Raw genomic sequence first — 20,021 nt, 5'->3', positions numbered from 1 at the left:
GTCCACAAGAGTTGGTGTAAAACTCAGGCCTTCTGAAATATATTTGGATGAGCCTTTTGATTTTTGATTTTTTGATTTTTTGATTTTTATTTTTTAAAAAAAAAAAGGGGGGCGGGGGGGAGTGTAAAACTCAAGAAAGTTTAGGGAAAACCAACGAATCTTATAAATGCGTTGTCTCATTAAGTTGACATAGTTGAGTACTGAGTTGACTCATTAAGTTCCCAAAAAATGCGTTAGGCGCCTCAAGTAAAAATGATCAAAATAAAGCAGAAATATGTTTGGTGTTAAGGGTTTTGTGCAATTAGTTTCTTGTGGCGAATGCATTTGCAATATTTTTCCGCAAGTTTTTATTGTTTCCTCTTTCCCTCGACCTTCTAGTTTTGAGTTCCATTTTCATAAGGGTATGTCACTATCTCACAGGAAAATGGCAGATGTTGTTGTCAGTGTTGTCCTGGATAAATTGGTGCCTCTGCTTGTAAGCGAGGGTCATCAACTACTTGAATTTGATGAGCAATTTGAGGAAACAAAGAAGGAGCTTCAGTACATGCAAAGCTTTCTCAAGGTAGCCAATTCGGTGAAGAGAAAAGATAGGAACGAGATTCTCAAGACGGTAATGAGTGAATTAAGAGACTTGGCATACGATGTCGAGGATGTCATAGCAGATTGCCAGCTTCTATCCCAGAAAAAACCCAGAGGGTATGCGGTCAATTTTATTAGTTGTTCCTCTCTTATCCTTGCCAAATCTCGTCATCAGTTGGGAAGGCGGTTGAGGAAAATAAATCAAGAGATAAGGAAGGTGAATAAGAGGATGATGGCGTACACGGTTAGTGCTCCTCACCTTATAGGTAAAGAAGAAGGTGGTAATAGGCCAATGACGTACCCAATCCTAGTGGATGAAGCTGAAATGGTAGGATTAGAAGATGACTCGGCAAAGATTAGAAATTGGATCTTAGAAGCTAATGACCCCTTAATAGTGATTGGAATAGTTGGAATGGGGGGGATCGGTAAAACGACCCTCGCCCAAAAGATATGTAACAGCCAGGCTGTTAAAAACTCTTTTAAGTACTCGTTTGTTGTTACTGTTTCTCAAAATTTAAAATTGGATGAATTGCTAAAGAAGATGCTAATAAAACTAAATGTAGAAGAGAAATCTCTGAGGGGAAGGGATGTCAATGAACTATTGGAAAGTCTTAAAATGAAATTAGATGGGAAATATTTGGTAGTTTTGGATGACGTTTGGGAAATGGAAGAACTGGTGTGGTGGGATAGCCTGAAGTCTGCTTTGCCCGGAAAGACAGGTAGCTGTGTCATTGTTACAACGAGGAATGAGAAGGTCGCTAAATCAATGGGGGCTACCGACATGTACATACATCATCCACAAATTCTTTCGGATGAAGATGGCTGGTCCTTATTCAGCAAAATAGCTTTTGCAAGAGACGGAGGTAAGTGTACAAATACAGACTTAGAGGGCTTGGGAAAGGACATCGTTGCAAGGTGCGAGGGCCTGCCTTTAACAATCAAAGTTGTTGGTGGAATGATGTTGGGGAAGGGTGATTCTATCCTTGAATGGACACGAATATCAGAGCACCTACAAGAAGAGTTGGCAATCAGTAAGAAAGATGGGCTGGTCATTTCAAGACTAGAACTAAGCTATGAAGAGCTCCCACCACACTTAAAACCTTGCTTCTTGCGGTTTGCCATCTTTCCTGAAGATCTTGAAATACCAATTTCACATGTGGTTGATTGGTGGATTAGCGAGGGTTTTGTTTGGGAAAGAGACGGAAAAACAGCAATTGAGATCGCAGAAGAATACCTCACAGAATTATTTAATCGATTTTTGATACTTGGAGTGAATAAAGATATCTTCCAAAGACGCTTTGAATCATTCAGAATACATGATATGGTTCGAGAGATGGTTACAAGAATTGCAAGAGAAGAGAGCTTGTTTTTGAGCATGGACTATGGAGGTAGGCACTTATTCAGTGAGAAGTCTCGCCACTTGAGAATTCCGATGAACACAACAGTGGAGAGCATTCAAAACAGTTCCACCAAGTTGCGGCTGTTGGTTGGGAAGGACATTGAGAGTAACGAGATCATTGTAAGTTTAAAAGCAAAACTCTGTAAACTAAGGTGGTTGAGGGTGTTATCTCTTTCATTGTCAAGCACAGAAATCGATGAAGACGCCGTGGCCAAGGATTGGTTGAGTGGGATAGGGTCATTACAGCACCTCGTCTATGTTAACATAGGGAATTCTGCCTTAAAAACACTCCCCAATTCCATCGGAAAGCTTCATAATCTTCAGTTTCTGTATTTATTCAACTGCCCCAATTTGGAAAGGCTTCCTGTGTCAGTCACAACATTAGAGAAGCTAACAACGATCCAAATCATTGGCTGTGAGTCTTTAAAATGCCTGCCAAAAGGGTTTGGAAAGCTTTCAAATCTCGAACGGTTATGGTTTAAACCTGTGAAAAAAAATGGATCTGGGATTTCGCAGTTGAAGAACTTGACAAGACTCAGAGAACTTCGCATGAACATAGAATCAGAGGAACAAATTGAAGAAGGGGAATGGAATGTGTTTTCAATGCTCCAGAATCTGCAAAATCTAGCGGTATGCTTTGATGGCAGCTGCGATGGAGTTATAAAGAAGACAGACTGTCAACTTTCTCCTCCTCTTAAAAGCCTCAGGGAGTTGTCTCTTGAATACTACCCAGAAAAAAGCACACCTGCATGGCTCAGTCCTACTTCCCTTCCCAATCTTCAGTTTCTTCTCATTAGTGGGGGAAGGATTAGGCAGATGGGTCCTAGATTTTGGGACAGCGATAATGGGGTATGGAAAGTGGAGGTTTTGGTGCTGGCATACTTACAAGAGATGGATGAGGAGTGGTCGAGGATACGAAAGGCAATGCCGTCTTTAAGACTCCTCAAGGCTTGCGAGTGTCCGAAGCTTAAGTCATTGCCATCCCGTGTTACAGTTGAATATGATCAGAACTGGAGCGTATGGAGGAAAGAAGAAGAAGAAGAAGGTATTTCCTACCACTCGCTCCAGACAAATGCTGATGTGAAACACGGACGGAGAGAATGAAGAGGCGATTCGCAAAACATGCAAATGCAACAGTTAATATGCAGTGGCCATGAAAAATCAAGGGTCCACTTATCAAGTAGGTCACTTGTTTTTCTCAACAGTCCATTTTTTTTTTCTCATACACGTGTGACCAACTTGAGACGTGGACTACCCCTGTTGGATCTCTCTCACATGTGTGAGGTGCTGGCAAGTGTGCTGCGAATTACCCATTCAATCTCTTCTCATGATTCTCCTACCGCTTTTGTTTTTTATTTTTTATTCTCAAATCTTATAATGATTTTCTGGTTAAAAATACACAACCTACCTCACTATTCAGGTGGGCCACAATGTACAAATTAAATTGATGGCTATTATTATTTTTCTCGCCATTAATTTGTATTGATACGCTGTGGTCCATCTGAGTTGTGAAAAATGGCCTTTTTATGTGAGGTGATATTGCACCTGATGGGAAGCTCAGATGTCACGAACCTATCATATTGTGACATGTGCTCACATTTAGAATTAGCAAACCTTCGTCGTCAGGCTATCACTTTTGATGGGTTGATTTGCAATTGCTCAAGCTATTTGATACTCTAGCCATGTTTGACACTTGATACACAGGCATTTAGAAATGGTACATGTGGAATTACTACAAATTAAATGGACTAATTGTGTACCAATGTCTCTGTAAGAACATAGGATTTTTTTTATATATATTAATTAATCATCCAACAAATGCCTGATTATCAACGATGACACTCTGCCAGAATATCAAGTTTTTCTGGAAGCATGCATTGTCTTTCGATATTGGAATTTAATTCTAGAGCTAATTTTCAGTTTCCGCCATTAGGCATTTGGCCGGATTTCAATTCGTGATTTTAAGCCATTTAGGATTCTTTTCTAAAAGCTACTTCTTCAAATTTTCAAGACCGAATTCAAATTCTTAGTTGCCAAACACAACTGGCACACTGAAACTCTCAAGAATCCTATTAGTAAAGGTAGATTCTTAAGTCATTTTTATTAGTTGTAAGACAGCTGCTAAATTTCTTTGAAGATGTCTCTGACCTCTCTTTCATCACTTTCCATCTACCTATTTATGCTTCTTTCTTCATTGAAGGTGCGGGTGCCGCTACAGAAAAGGAAGCAGGTATGTGCTCTCTCCTCCTTTTTTTATTTCAATAATCCGTCACATGCTCTTTGTTTTTTACTCGGATTATATTCACCTAATCTTAACTGCTCAGTTAAGACCACAGATTCCGCACATGTTTTCTATGTCAATAGGTAAAGGAAATTATCATTTATATTTGAAATTTGTCATGATTTTACATTAAGTTTGATAATGTTGGAAACTTTAACTTTTTGCACACATTGATTCGATAAATACATGATCACGAACTCTTTCGCTTGAATCGACCGATGTCTTGTCGTGACTTAAGAGAACATTTCTGTTAGTCAAAAGCTATCCATGCGGTAGAAAGTCTGTATATGAAAACATTAGGCTGTTTTAAAGAAATAATTTAAAAGCAATAGTTTTTCGGTCCACAGACAAAACATATAGTTTACCGGAAAAATACCTATAAATGATACTGATAGAAATTAAGTAGACAAGATAGGTGTACTTTTATTGGGGTGGCAACAGTCGGTATGTGATTCATGTTACTTGGTTGGGCCTATCCATATCAATTGACTAAAAGGGCAGGCTGAGCCCATTGGGCAGCCCAATATGATGGCATGGTAATTTTCAGGAGGTGTATAGTTCCATGCACATGGAGAGCCATACACATTCACATGCAGCAAACATGAAAGCCTGAAACACGTGTGAGATCTGAGCTTTCGATGTGTTTGGAAATAATTATTAGATTTTCAGCTTAAAAAATCAGGCAATTTCACGTTCCGAGTAGGCCACAACGCACAAACTAAATTGAGAGTTAATTTTTTTCCAACCAATGCACGTCAAGTTAGCAAACTTTCATTGTCAGACTAATGTATTCCTGTCAGACTAAGGTATTAACTCAAATTAAACTGTCTAAATGGTAGAACCAGTTTCTCTAATTATGCTATGGTCGAAACATCAAATTGGTCCATCAATCATAATCTCTAATTGCACAACACTTGTTTGTTGAAATAATGCGATATATATTTGTTTGTACATGAATATGCGCGCGCACACACACACACATATATATATATATATATGAATGTAATTACATGCATGCTTATGTATATATGCCAGCATGAATGTAAGGGACTTGTTTTGGTCATAATAATTAACCTGCCAGCAAAGGTGTGATCGGCTAGGGTGGCTCCACTGTGATGTGTTTCCAAAATCTACACTGACTATCAGATGCTTCTGCCTACATTAGTTTCAAAAAAAAAAAAACATTGAAATCCATATCTCTTGTGGACCACACAAGTAGAAATAGTGTGCAAGCAATGCATTTTCTTTCTTTCTTTCTTTCTTTTTTTTGAACTGATATCTGTGGTATTAACTCAAATTAAACTGTCTAAATTGTAGAACCAGTTTCTCTAATTATGCTATGGTCGAAACATCAAATTGGTCCACCAATCATAATCTCTAATTGCGCAACACTTGTTTGTTGAAATAATGCGATATATAATTGTTTGTACATGAATATGCACACACACACACACACACACACACACGCATTGATATATATATATATATATATATATATATGCTGGCATGAATGTAAAGGACTTGTTTTGGTCATAATAATTAACCTGCCAGAAAAGGTATGCTGGGCTAGCGTGGCTCCACTATGATGTGTTTCCAAAATCTACACTGACTATCAGATACTTCTGCCTACATTAGTTTTCAAAAAAAAAAAAAGCCAAATCCATAACTCTTGTGGACCACACAAGTAGAAATAGTGTGCAAGCAATGCCTTTTCTTCTTCTTTTTTTTTCTTTTCATTTTTTTTCTTTGGCTGGGGACACTTACCCTCTAACTATCATCTGCCTTGAGAAAAATTATAGGCCCATTTGTGATTTATGTAGGCTACACCAAGGGAAGCCATTTATAGAGGGTAAGCATACCCTCTATAAATGGTTTCCCTTCGTGTAGCCTACATAAATCACAAATGGGCCTAATCATAGTGGCCTTAGGGATAATTTTTCTCGTGCAGATAATAGTTGGAGTAGATTTTATATAATCATCACAATAGGCCCTATAAAAATCATGAGTGGGCCTCCTTTTCCAACTGTTTTCTTTGGTGTGGCTCACATAAATCATTGATAAGACTAATTTTTAAGCCGTGGCCTAAAAATGAATGGCACAACTGATGGTCAAAGTAGATTTCATATGATCACCATGATGGGCCCAGTAAAATACAAAGGGTGACCCTACTCCAACTATTTTCCTTAGAGTGTGCACCTAAATCACAAATTTTCCTGGCTTTTAGCCCTAGGCCAAAAATGCAGACATGTACCTGATGGTGGAGTGGTTTTTCAAACATTGAGCCCACCCGAGCCATACACCGCTTAGCTCGCATGTAAGTCAGTTCAGGTTTGTTTCCCGTTAAAAAATAATTATGTTGTGTATATGTGTGTGAATTTGTCCATGCATGTATTGTTATTCATCCAATACATGTCCCCCAATCTAATAGACAGATAATCAAACATGCTTAACATTTAGTTTATCCATTGTTCTTTATGGTGTGGCACACCCAGTGGTTGGATCGGTTTGGCTTTTAAGACATCCTAGTTTAGTTCAGTGGTGGGGTTACCCTAGAAAACAGCTTTGATGGCATACACATGCCATGGTATGCCCGTATGTAGAAGCACAAACTATATTCATCTACCACTAATTGGGTTTGAGACAAACTCTATGGGTTCGTTTGGCATTTGATGCACCTCATAGCACAATGTGGATGGTATTGCCTCAGTATGTCTATGTTATGAAATTACAGTTGAGCTAAAAGTAGATATTTGGTGTTTAGCACGACATTAATTAATTGGGATTTACTTTACTTTGAGTTTCATTCAACTGTTTTCTTTTCAAAGGATCATCCATGCGAGCTAAAGTGGTTTATAATATCTAGGGGTAACCCCAAATTTCTCAAGATGATTTACTCTTCTTTTCATCTTCGTCACATGCTTTCTTGCTTTTGATTTCTTGCCTCCATTGATAAATTTGTGAACACTAGTTCCTCCTGTCATGTGGAAAAAAGTTTAAAATTTTTTATAATATTTTTGTAGCCAATTAACCTTCGTAATTAATATTTTCTGATATCTTGGACGTACTACATTGCTAATGTTAGTAGATGTACATAGAAATTTTTTAAGATTTAAATTGAAGATTGAAAAAATGTTTGACCGTGTAATCAAAAGTGGCCCAATGAATTTGAAGGTTTTTGGGTGGTTGGGCATTGTCCTTTATGATGTGGCCCACCTAATTTGGTTGGAATGGTCTGGCTCTTAAGACATCCTATTTTCATTGTGGGGTTGACCCTGCAAGACAGTTTTGATGGCATACACAATATTCCAATGTATGCCCATATGTAGATGCACAAACTATGTATCGACCACTAATTGGGTTTGAGACATCCTCTTTGGGTCTGTTTGATACTGACGCATGCACTTCACGATACAATGTGGATGGTGTTGCCTCAGTATGTAGATTTTATGGTGATTACAGTTGTGCTGAAAATGGATATTAGCTGTTTGATAAAATATTAACCAATTGGTATTTGCTTCATTTTGAGTTTCATCCAACCATTTTCTTGGTGAAGGAACATCAATATCGGAGATTTCTTCCACGTAGCTCGAGCAAAGGCGATTTATATCATTTGGCGGCAACCCCAAATTTCTCTAGATGATTTGATGTAGTTATCATCTTCATTACGTGCTTTTACACTTTTAGCTTCCTGTCTCAATTAATAAATCTGTGGACTCTTGTTCCTGGACGCGAAAAAGTCTTAAACTTCCTTTTTATAATACGTTCTAGCCAATAAGCCTTTGTAACTAATATTTTCTTATATCTGGAGATGTTTTATAAAATGTTTGTAGCCAATAAACCTTTGTAATTAATATTATCCTATATCCGGAGATGTACTTCTTTCGTTGTTAGATATATTTCATTGCTAATGTTAGTAGATTTACATGAAAAACTTTAAAGATTTAAATTGAAGATTGTGTTTGAGTGTGTAATCAAAAGTATTTAAACTAATGGTGGCAGTGAATAAAGGAAATTCAAAACCTTTCTTGAAACACATGGAATTACTCATCGTGTCTTCATACCTATGAGCAAACGGTCTTGATTAACTATGGTGGCCATGTTGGGAGATGGATCTGTGCATCCAAACATGGGATTCAAGAAAAAACTACATAGCATATCTGCGCCTGCCATGACTGCCAATGACTGCCATATCGAAAGATTGCTGCTGGAGAAGATGATGCACAGCATGGTGCCTTCCGCTCTAGATCTTCTCACTTTAAACTGACGGGGCTTTCGACGTCTAAAACCGAGTGAGAGAGAGAGCCATAGTTGTGTTTAAACATAACTCTCTACGGTACTCCTCAGATGATAAAGAGATTATACACGGCCCAATGCCATGGCCCCACCCGAAGAATACCCGGATGATCTAAACCGTTCATGGAACTGTTAATATGACTAACACCATGTGTAGTCCACTGATATCCAACATTCTCCCACTTGGGTCACTCACGGAATTAGAATATTTCCAACAGATCAATGCGTATATATAGTTTATACTTTACGATCTTGAAATCTTTTAACGGATCATGGGAAATATCTTTTATAATCCGGTCCATTGAAATTACTGATATTGGATCATGACAATTGTCACTTCATTTATAGAAGTGGGACTAGGCATAATCACTAATACTAGTATTACCAACAAATGGACTCAAAGGCATGGGTGCGTGAAATGAAAATCTCATGTGAAATGAAAATCTCATATCAGGTATAACCCACCTACAAACTTTTAAGTAGTCTTATCATCTCCACCAAGAAATGACTTTGCCTCAATTATAGCCAAATATAATTATTCATTTCACTTTATGCACGCACAATAAGTACACTTAATAAATAAAAATCAAAACTTGAATAGTCAAATAAGCCTTAATTTATTGAAATGTGTACACAACTTTGATGTTTACACTCCTATTGACCTTGATCATCCTACGAAAGAAGATACAATTATTAGCTAGACTTTAAAAACACTTGACGATTATAAATCCTCATCCTTTAAAGAAATCTTAGTGTGCGCTTTTTTATCCTTGTCTTAATTCAGAGTAATTAAACATTGTAACGTCCAACACCTGACTTCGCGATATACGTTAATGTTCTGTTTCAATGCATGGTGTTGTTTGTGCTTGCAATGCACCCTATCGAGCAACAACATCCATACCATGAAACAAAACTTGAAACTAAACCTCATACTGATGAGGCACTTAGTGTAATCCAAACTTATTCATCTTATCAGTTCCACCCGACTGATGTTATTGTACGTGAGTTGAATATCTTTATCACCTTTCTTTATTGACTTAATTTATGAATCCTGTATATCCATAATTTCTTCCACAATAAGGATTACCAAGGTGTCTGTAAGGCTGAGTGCAAGCCTTATAAGCTGTCATAACACTGAAGACTAACTCTCACTAATCAAATATCATAAGGCTATGTGGTTTTGATAGAGGATCTCATGTTACATATATCAGGATTCTCTGAAATTTGATACAGATGTCCCCGATCATTCATAGGTAGAACTTTAATAATGAGTTTCTGGCTCAATGTCCTCAACGTTATTATAGGTACATCCACCTCAAAGTGATAACACTCTCTATCTAGACTAGAAATCTTTATACACATCATTTTTAGGTATCAAACCTATTTATGGCTATTACTTTTGTTCTTTTTTTTGTGGTTTTTTTATAATTAAAAAAAAAAAAAAAAAAAAAAAATTGCCGCATAGGCATCTCATTAATCAAATAGAAAAAACCAGATACAATTTCAAGGGACCCCCCGGAATAAAAGCTCCTAGGGGTGCCTATCATATAGAAGCAAAAACAGCTATGCACAAAAAACTAGGACCGGGGATCACGGGTTCTACACCTAACTAGTTCTCCCCTGCTCGGTCCAAAAACCTTCCCTGACCGAGCCCAGGCCCACCTTGTCCAGGAAAAGAAGACCTCGAACCTGGACCGAGAGATCAAACAGACGAGAAGTGTAAAAAGGAACTTGATCTCTACTTCCCGCCAGGGCCATCTCATCCGCCACCGTATTTCCTTCCCTGACTATGTGCCGAAATTGAAAATTTCCTCTACTTCTAAGACGGTTGATTCTTGTGATCCAGTATCCCCATTTCCAGTCGAGATGAGAGGATCCCAGGAGGAAACTAAGAGCCAGTTGAGAATCTGATTCTACAATTACTTTCGTTCTTGTCTACAAATAATGTGCCTTTGTTCACATCCACATTCCAAGCTCGACTAGAATATTGAGGACTAAACTAACATTTGAATTTAAAGAAAAATCAAAAGAACTACTTTATTTCAAACCATCATACCATAAAACAAACATATATAAAAGGGTTCTAAAAAGTCAAATGCAAACTAATTTTTGTCTTTAAAATAATTCAAAACTATCAACCTCTATTCTTCACCAAAAAGCCACTGGTTTAATATGTAGCACTCAGCATCATTGGATCTCTGACTCCTTAAGTACCATTAAACAAGATTCAAGATGTGAGTGCCAACCTGGAATTGACCTATATGATGAAAAATATGTATCAATTAAAACCTCAAAAATTATTGGGCAAGAATCTTTACATTTACCTTTATTCTTATATATTATTCTTGACCCATGTTTTATATACATGGTAATATTTTTTTAAGTGACCCTCCTGATCGCAAAAGTAGCAGGGTCCAACCGTTTGATTTTTATCATTTGACTTTACACAATCGCCTGCAACTTTGCTTTTACCCTTACCCTTGAAGCTCCCCTTTCTTGTCTTTTAAGTTATTTCCTTAAGAGGAGAACGCAAAATGAGCACTCACTGACTGTTCCTGCCTAAGTCTCTCGTCCTCTTGAACATAATGCGATATTAGTTCAGTCAATGTCCATTTTTCCTTGAATGTGTTAAAACTAGAAGGGAGAGAAATTAGTGCAAAATAAACTACTAGGTCCTTTGGAATGCTCAACTAGAGTGTCCTTAACTTCTTCTCATTTTTTTTCTTTTTTTTGGACTGGAATGACCTTTTTTTTTTTAACAGATAGAACAAACTAGACTTTCCAGTGGGCTCCACATAAAACACCGGCCTCGCCTATCATATCGTCTACTCAATCAACAAAAAACCTAACCTTGAACTATCCAAACAAAAAAACAGAGCTGCACAGCCGGCCTACCGAAGTGAAAAACGGGGGTTAAATGAACCTGAAAAAGAAAAATGCACAAACCGATGTTCAGCTGAGAGCCACTAACCAAAAGGCCGCATGCCACAGAAAGCTGCATCACACTGCAGATAGAAGACACAACCTGCTGCCAATATACATCAGCAATTCAGCCATCAGAGCGGGCATTGTTGATTCACTCTAACCTCCTACAATGCTTGCAGGCTGCCGCTGCTCCACGGCTCACCTCTATCTGTTATACTAAGCAGCCCTTATGCAGGGACAGACAGCGGCAAGATCACCCAACAGTCCCTGCTCCTACCGTTGTATGCCTTCTTCCATCCATAGCCAAATCTGCAGCAACATCCCTGCCATGGAGTTCCCTAAAAATCCTTTAGACAAGTAGCCATACAAAAAAAAATAGAAAATGGCTAGCACTCCTCCAAGTCTGAAGAAAAGATTCAACACAACTCTCACAGGTTGTGGATATGACAACAAAAAAGGGAAGACTGGGAGGAGGAACTATCCCATTCCCCTCTTGCAAGCTCTTGTTCGTCTAAGGGACCCGATGCCTGCATTATCCAAATTTAATAGCCCCTTGATTTCCCTCAGTAGGTCTAACTTTCTGGAGTAGGTCTTGTTAGGAAAATTATTGCTGATCATTTTCGCAAGGGCGTCTGGTACCGAATTACCTTCCCTCAAAGTATGCGCAAAAGATAGGCCGAGAGCATCGCGCTTCTCCAGAATAGTTCCCACATACTGCCAGATATTCCAGGGGCATTTATCAGCTCCAGAGGAAAGAACATTCACTATGATTCTCGAATCAGTTTCAACAATAATGTCGTTAAGTCCCATTGAGCTGCAAATCAGGATGCCGTCTAGCATAGCTCGTGCTTTGGCGGTGGTATTGGAAACTCTACCGTATCTGTGATGGAATACGAAAATGAGAAGACCTTGGTAGTCCCTACAGATTCCTCCACCACCACCTGGGCTCGGGTTACCTCTGGAAGAGATATCCACATTAAGCTTCAGTTTACCCAAGCTCGACCTTGGCCATTTAATTATCTAAATGGCTTCCCCGGATGGAGAATTAATTGGTTCCAGACCAAGGGCCTGAAGAGCGATAGTCTCCAAGTTCCAGATCAAGGGCTTGAGTGCCCTTAACTTAATTGCGAGGTTGGTCATCTTTATGATGTGCTCCCTAATTCCATCACCATTATATATTAGATCGAGACACGAGTTCAAAAAGAATTGTTATAGTCTCGACCTTATCTGATTTAGTAAACATCTTTCCAATTTCTTCGATGAATTCTCTCGTGTTTTCGTTCTTAGGTACACTCCCAAGAAAAGACCTAGGAATAGAATGCATAATAGTCTTTATAGTTTACTTATTCACCCGTTCCCACCTATTATATTTGGCAATATCATAGGCAAGAATGGATTCAGTTGATTTTGAAGGTTGATCCTCATTATGGTTAAGTCTAATTCCATATAACCAATATTTATTTCTAATGCCTATTTCCATTCCAAAAAGTTAGAGCCATTAAGGGTAGGGAGGCCTTTATTTTGGAAGAGAATGGATCTAATATTCATGAGGTAACATAAAATGTTCATCAACTCACATATGAGGAAATACTCATTAAATTTTAATTAAGCATTAATAAAATATACTTTATTATGCCGAACTTTATCTAATCAACGATGCACTTGACTAGATTATCTACGATGATAGGTCTAATCATCAAATCTTGGTGTGAAACCCAATGCATCATTATGACATGTTCTTTTGGGCCGAGATCGCAACACACGAGTGGCCTTCATAACATAAGACTGGCTGAATATCAACAACATAGGCCCAAAAAGCCCAACACCTTTGTTGCAAGATGATCCGTCTAATCCCACTTTGTTAATATCATCCACCCCACCCGTTTGGCTCCAACCAGACGGCAAGCTCCTTTAGGTTGAACACTGCCTATTTGGAAACAAACATCACTTAATTGATCCTTAACACATGCCACTTGTGCCATGCCATTGAATTTAGGAGCCAACGGATATCCTTAATCACGATCACTCTAGTGGAATATTGTGTAACCAAGTGTATCCATTAATTCCTAGACACTATGATCTCACCCCAATCCAATTGCCCATAACGGATATTTCTCAATGTTTAATGGATAAAGAGATGAGTGAATCGGGCCCGTAATCCCAACAAGTATATTATATTGCCAACATTATTGTTGAATTAGGATGATCACGGATGAGTGAGGACCCGCTGCTATTATCACTATCATGACATCTTAAAAGAGGGCCACAACAATAGCAGTCTACATTTTTTATAATTAGCACATCCATGGTGGGGCTTACATTACTTTATAATAGTTAAAATCTCAGTCAAACTATTCAATGGCTAAGGTTTTCCAATAAAGGCTTCGGCAATATCTTGTCCGTAGTCAGGCCCGCTATATAGATATTCTGCAGACTGCGTCTGCCATTGGATGACATTGGATTCGGGACCCTTTTATATACATATGACTAGGCCGGAAAAGATATGCAGGCCCATTAAAATGGCAAGCCCAGAAAACTGAAACTAGGCCCAAAGCTTTAAAAAACTCTTCTTCTACAAAAGATCGATCCCACCACCTTTCTAGGTCACAGAGACATTTGTTGAAGAGTGCGACCCTGGGCAATGATGGAGTCATTGTCCAGCGTAACTAAGGTGTGATAGATAATGGCGTGGCGAGGTTGGATAGCCCACCATGGTGGAAAGGAAACAGTTGAAAGTGGTGGCTTTCTCCATGGCAGACAAGAGAGCTATATATAAGGACTGGGGTAACACAAACAAATTATCCATGATGTCGATGCACACCTGGTGCTCTGATATCACGTGTTGGGAGATGGATCCGTGCATCCAAACATGGGATTCAAGAAAAAACTACATACCATACCTGTGTCTGCCATGATTTCCGATGACGGGAGATAGAGCCCCTAGTTGTGTTTCAACACAACTCTCTATGGTACTCTCTCAGATTATAAAGAGGCGATACACAACCCAACGCCATGGGCCTGACCCGAAGAAGGCATAGATGATCCAAACCGTTCATGGAACTGCCAATATGACTAACACCATGTGTGGCCGACTGATTTCTGACAGGCCAATGTCCCTAGCACACCTCTTATAACACAACATTAATACTATTTTTTAATTTAAGTGGGAGCACATAAATGTTACTTTGTTAATTAGATAATTAATTTGATGTACAATCAGGCGGGTACCACAAAAAGAGATGGGCCTCACCTGTTGTCTGCCTTTGCCATACAGCCCAAAACAAAAGGTAAAAAGAAAATTTTGCCTCCAAAACATAGCCTCTCAAAATATAGCCTCTCAACAAAAACAAAAAAAACTAACTAAAAACATTGCCTGGTTAACCACAACACAGTTGCTTTTAAGTACTTAATTTTCTTTTTCAAAATGTCAATTTTCTATCCAAATGTCCATTTTTTAATCTTTTTTTTTTTCCCAAATTTCTTAACAAGATAACATTTTTGTCATCAAACTTCTAAATTATTTTTCAAAATACAAATATTGATTTTTTTTTTCAAAATCTCAATTTTTTCCCAAAACCTATTTTTTCAAAATTCAAACTTAAAACAATTTATTCAAACTTCTCAAAATTTTCAAGATGCCTTTTTTTTTTTTTCAAAAGCACCATTTTTTTTAACAGCTAGGGTTAGGGTGCATATTCATTCAATCTTGAAGCAAAATTTACATGAATTTGGACATTCAATCTTGATGCAAAAATAATATTCATTCAATCTTGATGCAAAATTCAAAAGCACCATTTTGTTTTCAACTTTTCAATTTTCTTTTTTACAATGATATTTTTATCAAAATCTAGTTTTTTTTTAAAATCATTATTATTTTTTTCAAAATAACATTTTTTTTTCTCAATTTTCCTTTCAAAATGTCAGTTTTTTGTCAAAAATTCGATTTTTTAGTCTCATTTTTTCTTCAAAATTTTTTTTTTTTTTCGAACTTCTCTATTTTCTTTTTAAATTTTTTTTTTTTTAATTTGTCAACTCTCATCAAACTTTTCAAAATTTTTTCAAAATACAAAATCTTAATTTCTTTTACAAAAAATATATATTTTTTCAAACTTGTATTTTTTTCAAAGTCGTCAAAAATTTCACAATTTTTTTTAATATTTTCAATCTTCTTTTACAAAATATCTTCTTTTTTTTTTTCCAAATCTTCTTTTTTTTTTTCAAAATTATCAATTTGATTTTGACTTTTTAATTTATTTTTTTTCAAAAAACTAGATTATTATTAAATCACAAATTTTTTTTTTCAAAATCTCAAATTTTCTCAAACATTGTTAATTGTTTTTTTTTAACTTCTCTGCTATTTTTTTCAAAATCATTTTTTTTTTTAACTTTTCAAATTTCCTTTTCAAAATGTCAATTAGTTAACAAAATTTGTATTTTTTTAAACTCAATTTTTTTCGAACTTCATTTTCTAAAATCTCGATTTCTAATAAAACACTAAAGATTAAGAATGGGATTTTTCATGTGATTTGCAAAGCATTTAAGTATCAATTTTAAAGAAAAATAAAATTATTAATAATTTCCACTCAATTGATAATAATAAAAAAATAAAATAAAATAAAAAATTGATGCATTCAATCAATTTATTCAAAAATTAACTTCGATATAAATAAATACAATTTATCCACTGAAATTTTATTAAGAAAAAACTTCTTAGACTAATAAAACACAATCTTACACCAAATTCTACAACAAACAACAACAACAAAAAAAAAAAAAAAAAATGAAAAATGCTAGTGGTTGGGGCAAAAGTCGATTTACGATGGATCTTAATTAGTCGCAAAAGCAAATAAAATCCTTCATAAAATGGTCTGAATTGGGTTTTTTGGGCGGTACTTTGCAACGGACCAAATTCGCTGTAAATATCATTTTAGCGACTGATGTCAGTCCGTCGCTAAATCCCACAGCTTTTGACCGCGACAATTTCAATTCAAAAGCAGTGCGACGGACATTTTCCATTAGCGACAAACGAAGTCCGTTGCTAAATGTCCGTCGCATTTTCCGTCCCGAATTCACAATTTTGACGTAGTGATATTTTTTGTGTTTTCAGCTCATCCCAATTTTAGCGACCTTATGAATGATGTAAATGGCATGTAAAGGAATGGACCCAGGATAGTTTCAATGGTAGGTATGCCTTTTCCCAATTTTTCCTCGTGTGACCTACTTATGGATCCACCACAATTTTTTTGTCCTGAGTACTTAAATAAGTTGGGAAAAAAGAATGGACGGGTTGAATTTATCGAAAATATCACGGTGTACCCCACTTGCCTTCCAGGTGTGGGAACTTCCTGTGATCGCATGTGACAAGCAATCCATGCCCCCAAATGGCATATATTTGTAGTGCATCAGACACCATGGTTGCCGAGATGATCGCTTTTTCTTTCTTTTTTCTTTTTTTTTTGTTTTAAAAAAAAAAAAAACAAAGTGATTTGGTCCTCTGCTGTAATACCATTTTGGGCAGTTCTTTGTAGTCTCCACCATTCACGTTGCACCAAGTGATTGGAACCGTTCATCAACTGGAACATCCCATGAACGGGCAAGGAACCACCGTCCCCGTAATAGACTCTCACAGTTGAATGCAATTGGTGGCCATTGTTCCATCCTAAACGTCATATTATAAGCCCACATCTCTAGTGGTTAATATTGAATGATTTGCTTGATGAAAATTTGGTAACCTTATCCCGTTCATGGTCACGCCACCTGATCCAATGTTTCAACAGTATTTTCAGTGGTGCTCATAGTGCGTTCCTAGCATAGTTTGTAACGTGTGCTACGTACGCGCATAGCATAGGTAAAATGCTACATATAGCATCATGCAAGTAGCGAATATATCTGATAGCCTAAGTTATAGGCAAGTAGTGTAGCATAACATGTAGTGCAGGTAACGTATGCTACCTCAAATTATTTTTTAGTATTTCTTTTATATATGCTAGTCAACACTTATTTTAAAATAGTAGTTACTCATTCCCATCAGATATAATACTACATTAGATCAATCTAGACGGTCCAAAATGTGGTCCATATATACCATAAAATTTTTATGTCCAATAAATATAAAAAAAGAAGCCACACTCAGGGATGTCTAAAGGTAAAGCAACAAAGAGAATTTGCATAGAAATGTATGATGACGATCTAGATTCACAGCCAAGAACTCATAGAAATTATGCATTTTATAAATTTTATAATATTTAATAAGTATTTTCATTAAAATACATAAATAAATACCTTGGAGTTTATAGTATATTTAAAGGCCAAACGCTACTCTATATGCTACATGCTATTTAAAACACTCTGATCGAATGAATATATCAAGATGCAGTGATGATTGGAGAAAACCTCGCAATGGCCGGCCAAAGGAAAACTCCCCTACCATTGTTACTCATGACATGTTTTGTCATTTTAATGATTTAAAAAAAAAAAAAAAAGTTGAATACACCGTAGCATGTGGACTGTACTGGAATGTTTATGAGAGATATGCTTAATGTGAATTTTTAAGAGGAGAGATTGAAGAGGTGATCAATGCCACACGTACCAACTTACACATTTATGTGAGATCCAGACAATTTCTCTGGCGGGTCACACTGCGAATTTTATCCGACCTTAAAATCAGATTAGTCTGCTCATCAGGTTGGCCATGTGTGTACCCTTATAATAGATTTTTAATCCTTTGTTCCAACCATACATGTATATGTAGCCAGCCTGATTTTTGGACAGTGGCATGTTTGGTAGAGCCCACAATACGAATGGTTAGGATCTTGACTTCAATTTTGGGGAATATATGAATGGATACATGAATTAGTAAAACACGTACAAAATGCAAAACCTCTCTCTTAAAAGAAATAGAATTGAGTTTCCCATACATTTGGGAATGAAAATGGGATTTTGGGCAAATTCAATTCAAGGTCTTAGAAGGTTAGAAATAAAGAATCCTTTGTTTGTCAAAGAAGAAAGCATCTATTCGTTCTTCGAATTGGGTAAATGATATGCATTTTTCTGATCCCTTTTCTTTTATAGACGCAGATTAGCTACTGTACACCGACTGTAGCTGAGTGTCCCTCTGAAGTGATGTCACCACGTTTTGTGGGCCCCACTATAATGTATGTGTTGTATACACACCGTCCGTCCATTTGGAGAGATCATTTTAGGACATGATCCAAAGAGTGAGGCATATCTAAAGCTCAAGCGGACCCACCACAGAAAACAGAGGAGATAGTGACGCCCACCGTTGAAACATTCCTAAGCCTACCATGATGTTTATTTGAGATCCAACCTGTTCATTTATTTATTTATCTGAAAAAATAGATGGACAGCGTGTATAAAACCAATAAATACATCGCAGTGGGCACCATAGAGTCCGTGTCTGGATGGATTATCGTCCAAGCGGGCGCAGGACATAGTCCACTTCCCTTTTGCCGAGGTTTTTTTTTTTTTTTTTTTTTTAACTTCGGGCGGGCATCACAAAAAAGGCGATGCCTCACCTATCAAAAACCCCTTCATAGAAGATCTACAAAATTACATTGCTGCATGGTAAAAACATGCATTGACTCAAAGACACATCCCGAAAGCATTACTGACTGGAACATCACTCTAAGCTAATTAAGCAATGAGACTGCATCCTGAAAGCACTCCCAAGCCAATCCAAAAATCGGCTCCGAGCTTCCAAACAGAGAAGAAGTGTGGACCTTGAAGCAACTTGCTAACCAGATAAGACTCGAATCAGAGCAATTGAAATTCTCTTCAAAACAAATAATTCTTGGAAGCTCCATCAGATCTTTAACATGCAGAAGCTACTCTCATAGAACTGCTGCACCGCAGCTCCAATTTCGAGAGGCCAACATCACTGCGCCCTTAACGCTGCCTTCCATATACACCTTCCTTGCCAAAACACAGCAACACATGAGCAGCAGCCACTAGATGAAGCAGAGATATATAGACTGAAGCAGAGGCCGAAGGGTTGCAGCAGCTCCTCAACAGCAACCTGCGACCTAGACCTTGTCTGCCCAGCCGTCCCACCCAATTGGAGCACAAACTGCTACTGCAAAAACCCTTCATGGGATCTCACCCTCCAAAGACCAAAGAAGCTCTTCCGCTGAAAGGGCTACCTTGAAAAAAGGCAGCCATCTGAGGGAGATTGCCAAAGATTCAGCGCATCCTGCTGACCATTATCAACAAAAGCCAAACTCCTCCCTCAACAACAAGTGGCGATCATTACTACAGAAAATCCTTCCAGCCTATTACAAACACCCCATTCAATAACCTCCGCCCCATGGCATCTAGCAGAAGATTTCTCACAAAGCCAACAGGGCTGAAAGCCTACACCACAATACAATGCAGCAACTTCAGGCAACTTTTCACCTGGCACCCACGCCACAAAAAGATCAGCCAATGCACTCTACCCTCCACTGCAGATATATATATATATATATATATATATATTACATAACTAGATTTTTCGGGCAGCAGCCAGGAACAAACACCCCATCCAAC

At 37.5% G+C, this 20,021-nt stretch overlaps 1 protein-coding gene across 1 annotated transcript; it reads left to right on the top strand.

The window, feature by feature from the left end:
• Nucleotides 1-424: 424 nt before the first annotated feature.
• Nucleotides 425-19,627, top strand: LOC131244403 (disease resistance RPP13-like protein 4). The gene is made up of 3 exons (XM_058244017.1): nt 425-3,023; nt 4,116-4,208; nt 19,350-19,627. The coding sequence occupies exons 1-3, from the start codon at nt 425-427 to the stop codon at nt 19,625-19,627; spliced, it is 2,970 nt and encodes a 989-aa protein (XP_058100000.1).
• The last annotated feature ends 394 nt before the right edge of the window (nt 19,628-20,021 follow it).

The sequence above is a fragment of the Magnolia sinica genome, chromosome 1, assembly GCF_029962835.1.
Source record: "Magnolia sinica isolate HGM2019 chromosome 1, MsV1, whole genome shotgun sequence".
Taxonomy (NCBI): domain Eukaryota; kingdom Viridiplantae; phylum Streptophyta; class Magnoliopsida; order Magnoliales; family Magnoliaceae; genus Magnolia; species Magnolia sinica.
Note: the sequence above shows the minus strand (reverse complement) of the source record. Positions and strands in the feature narration are given on the sequence as shown.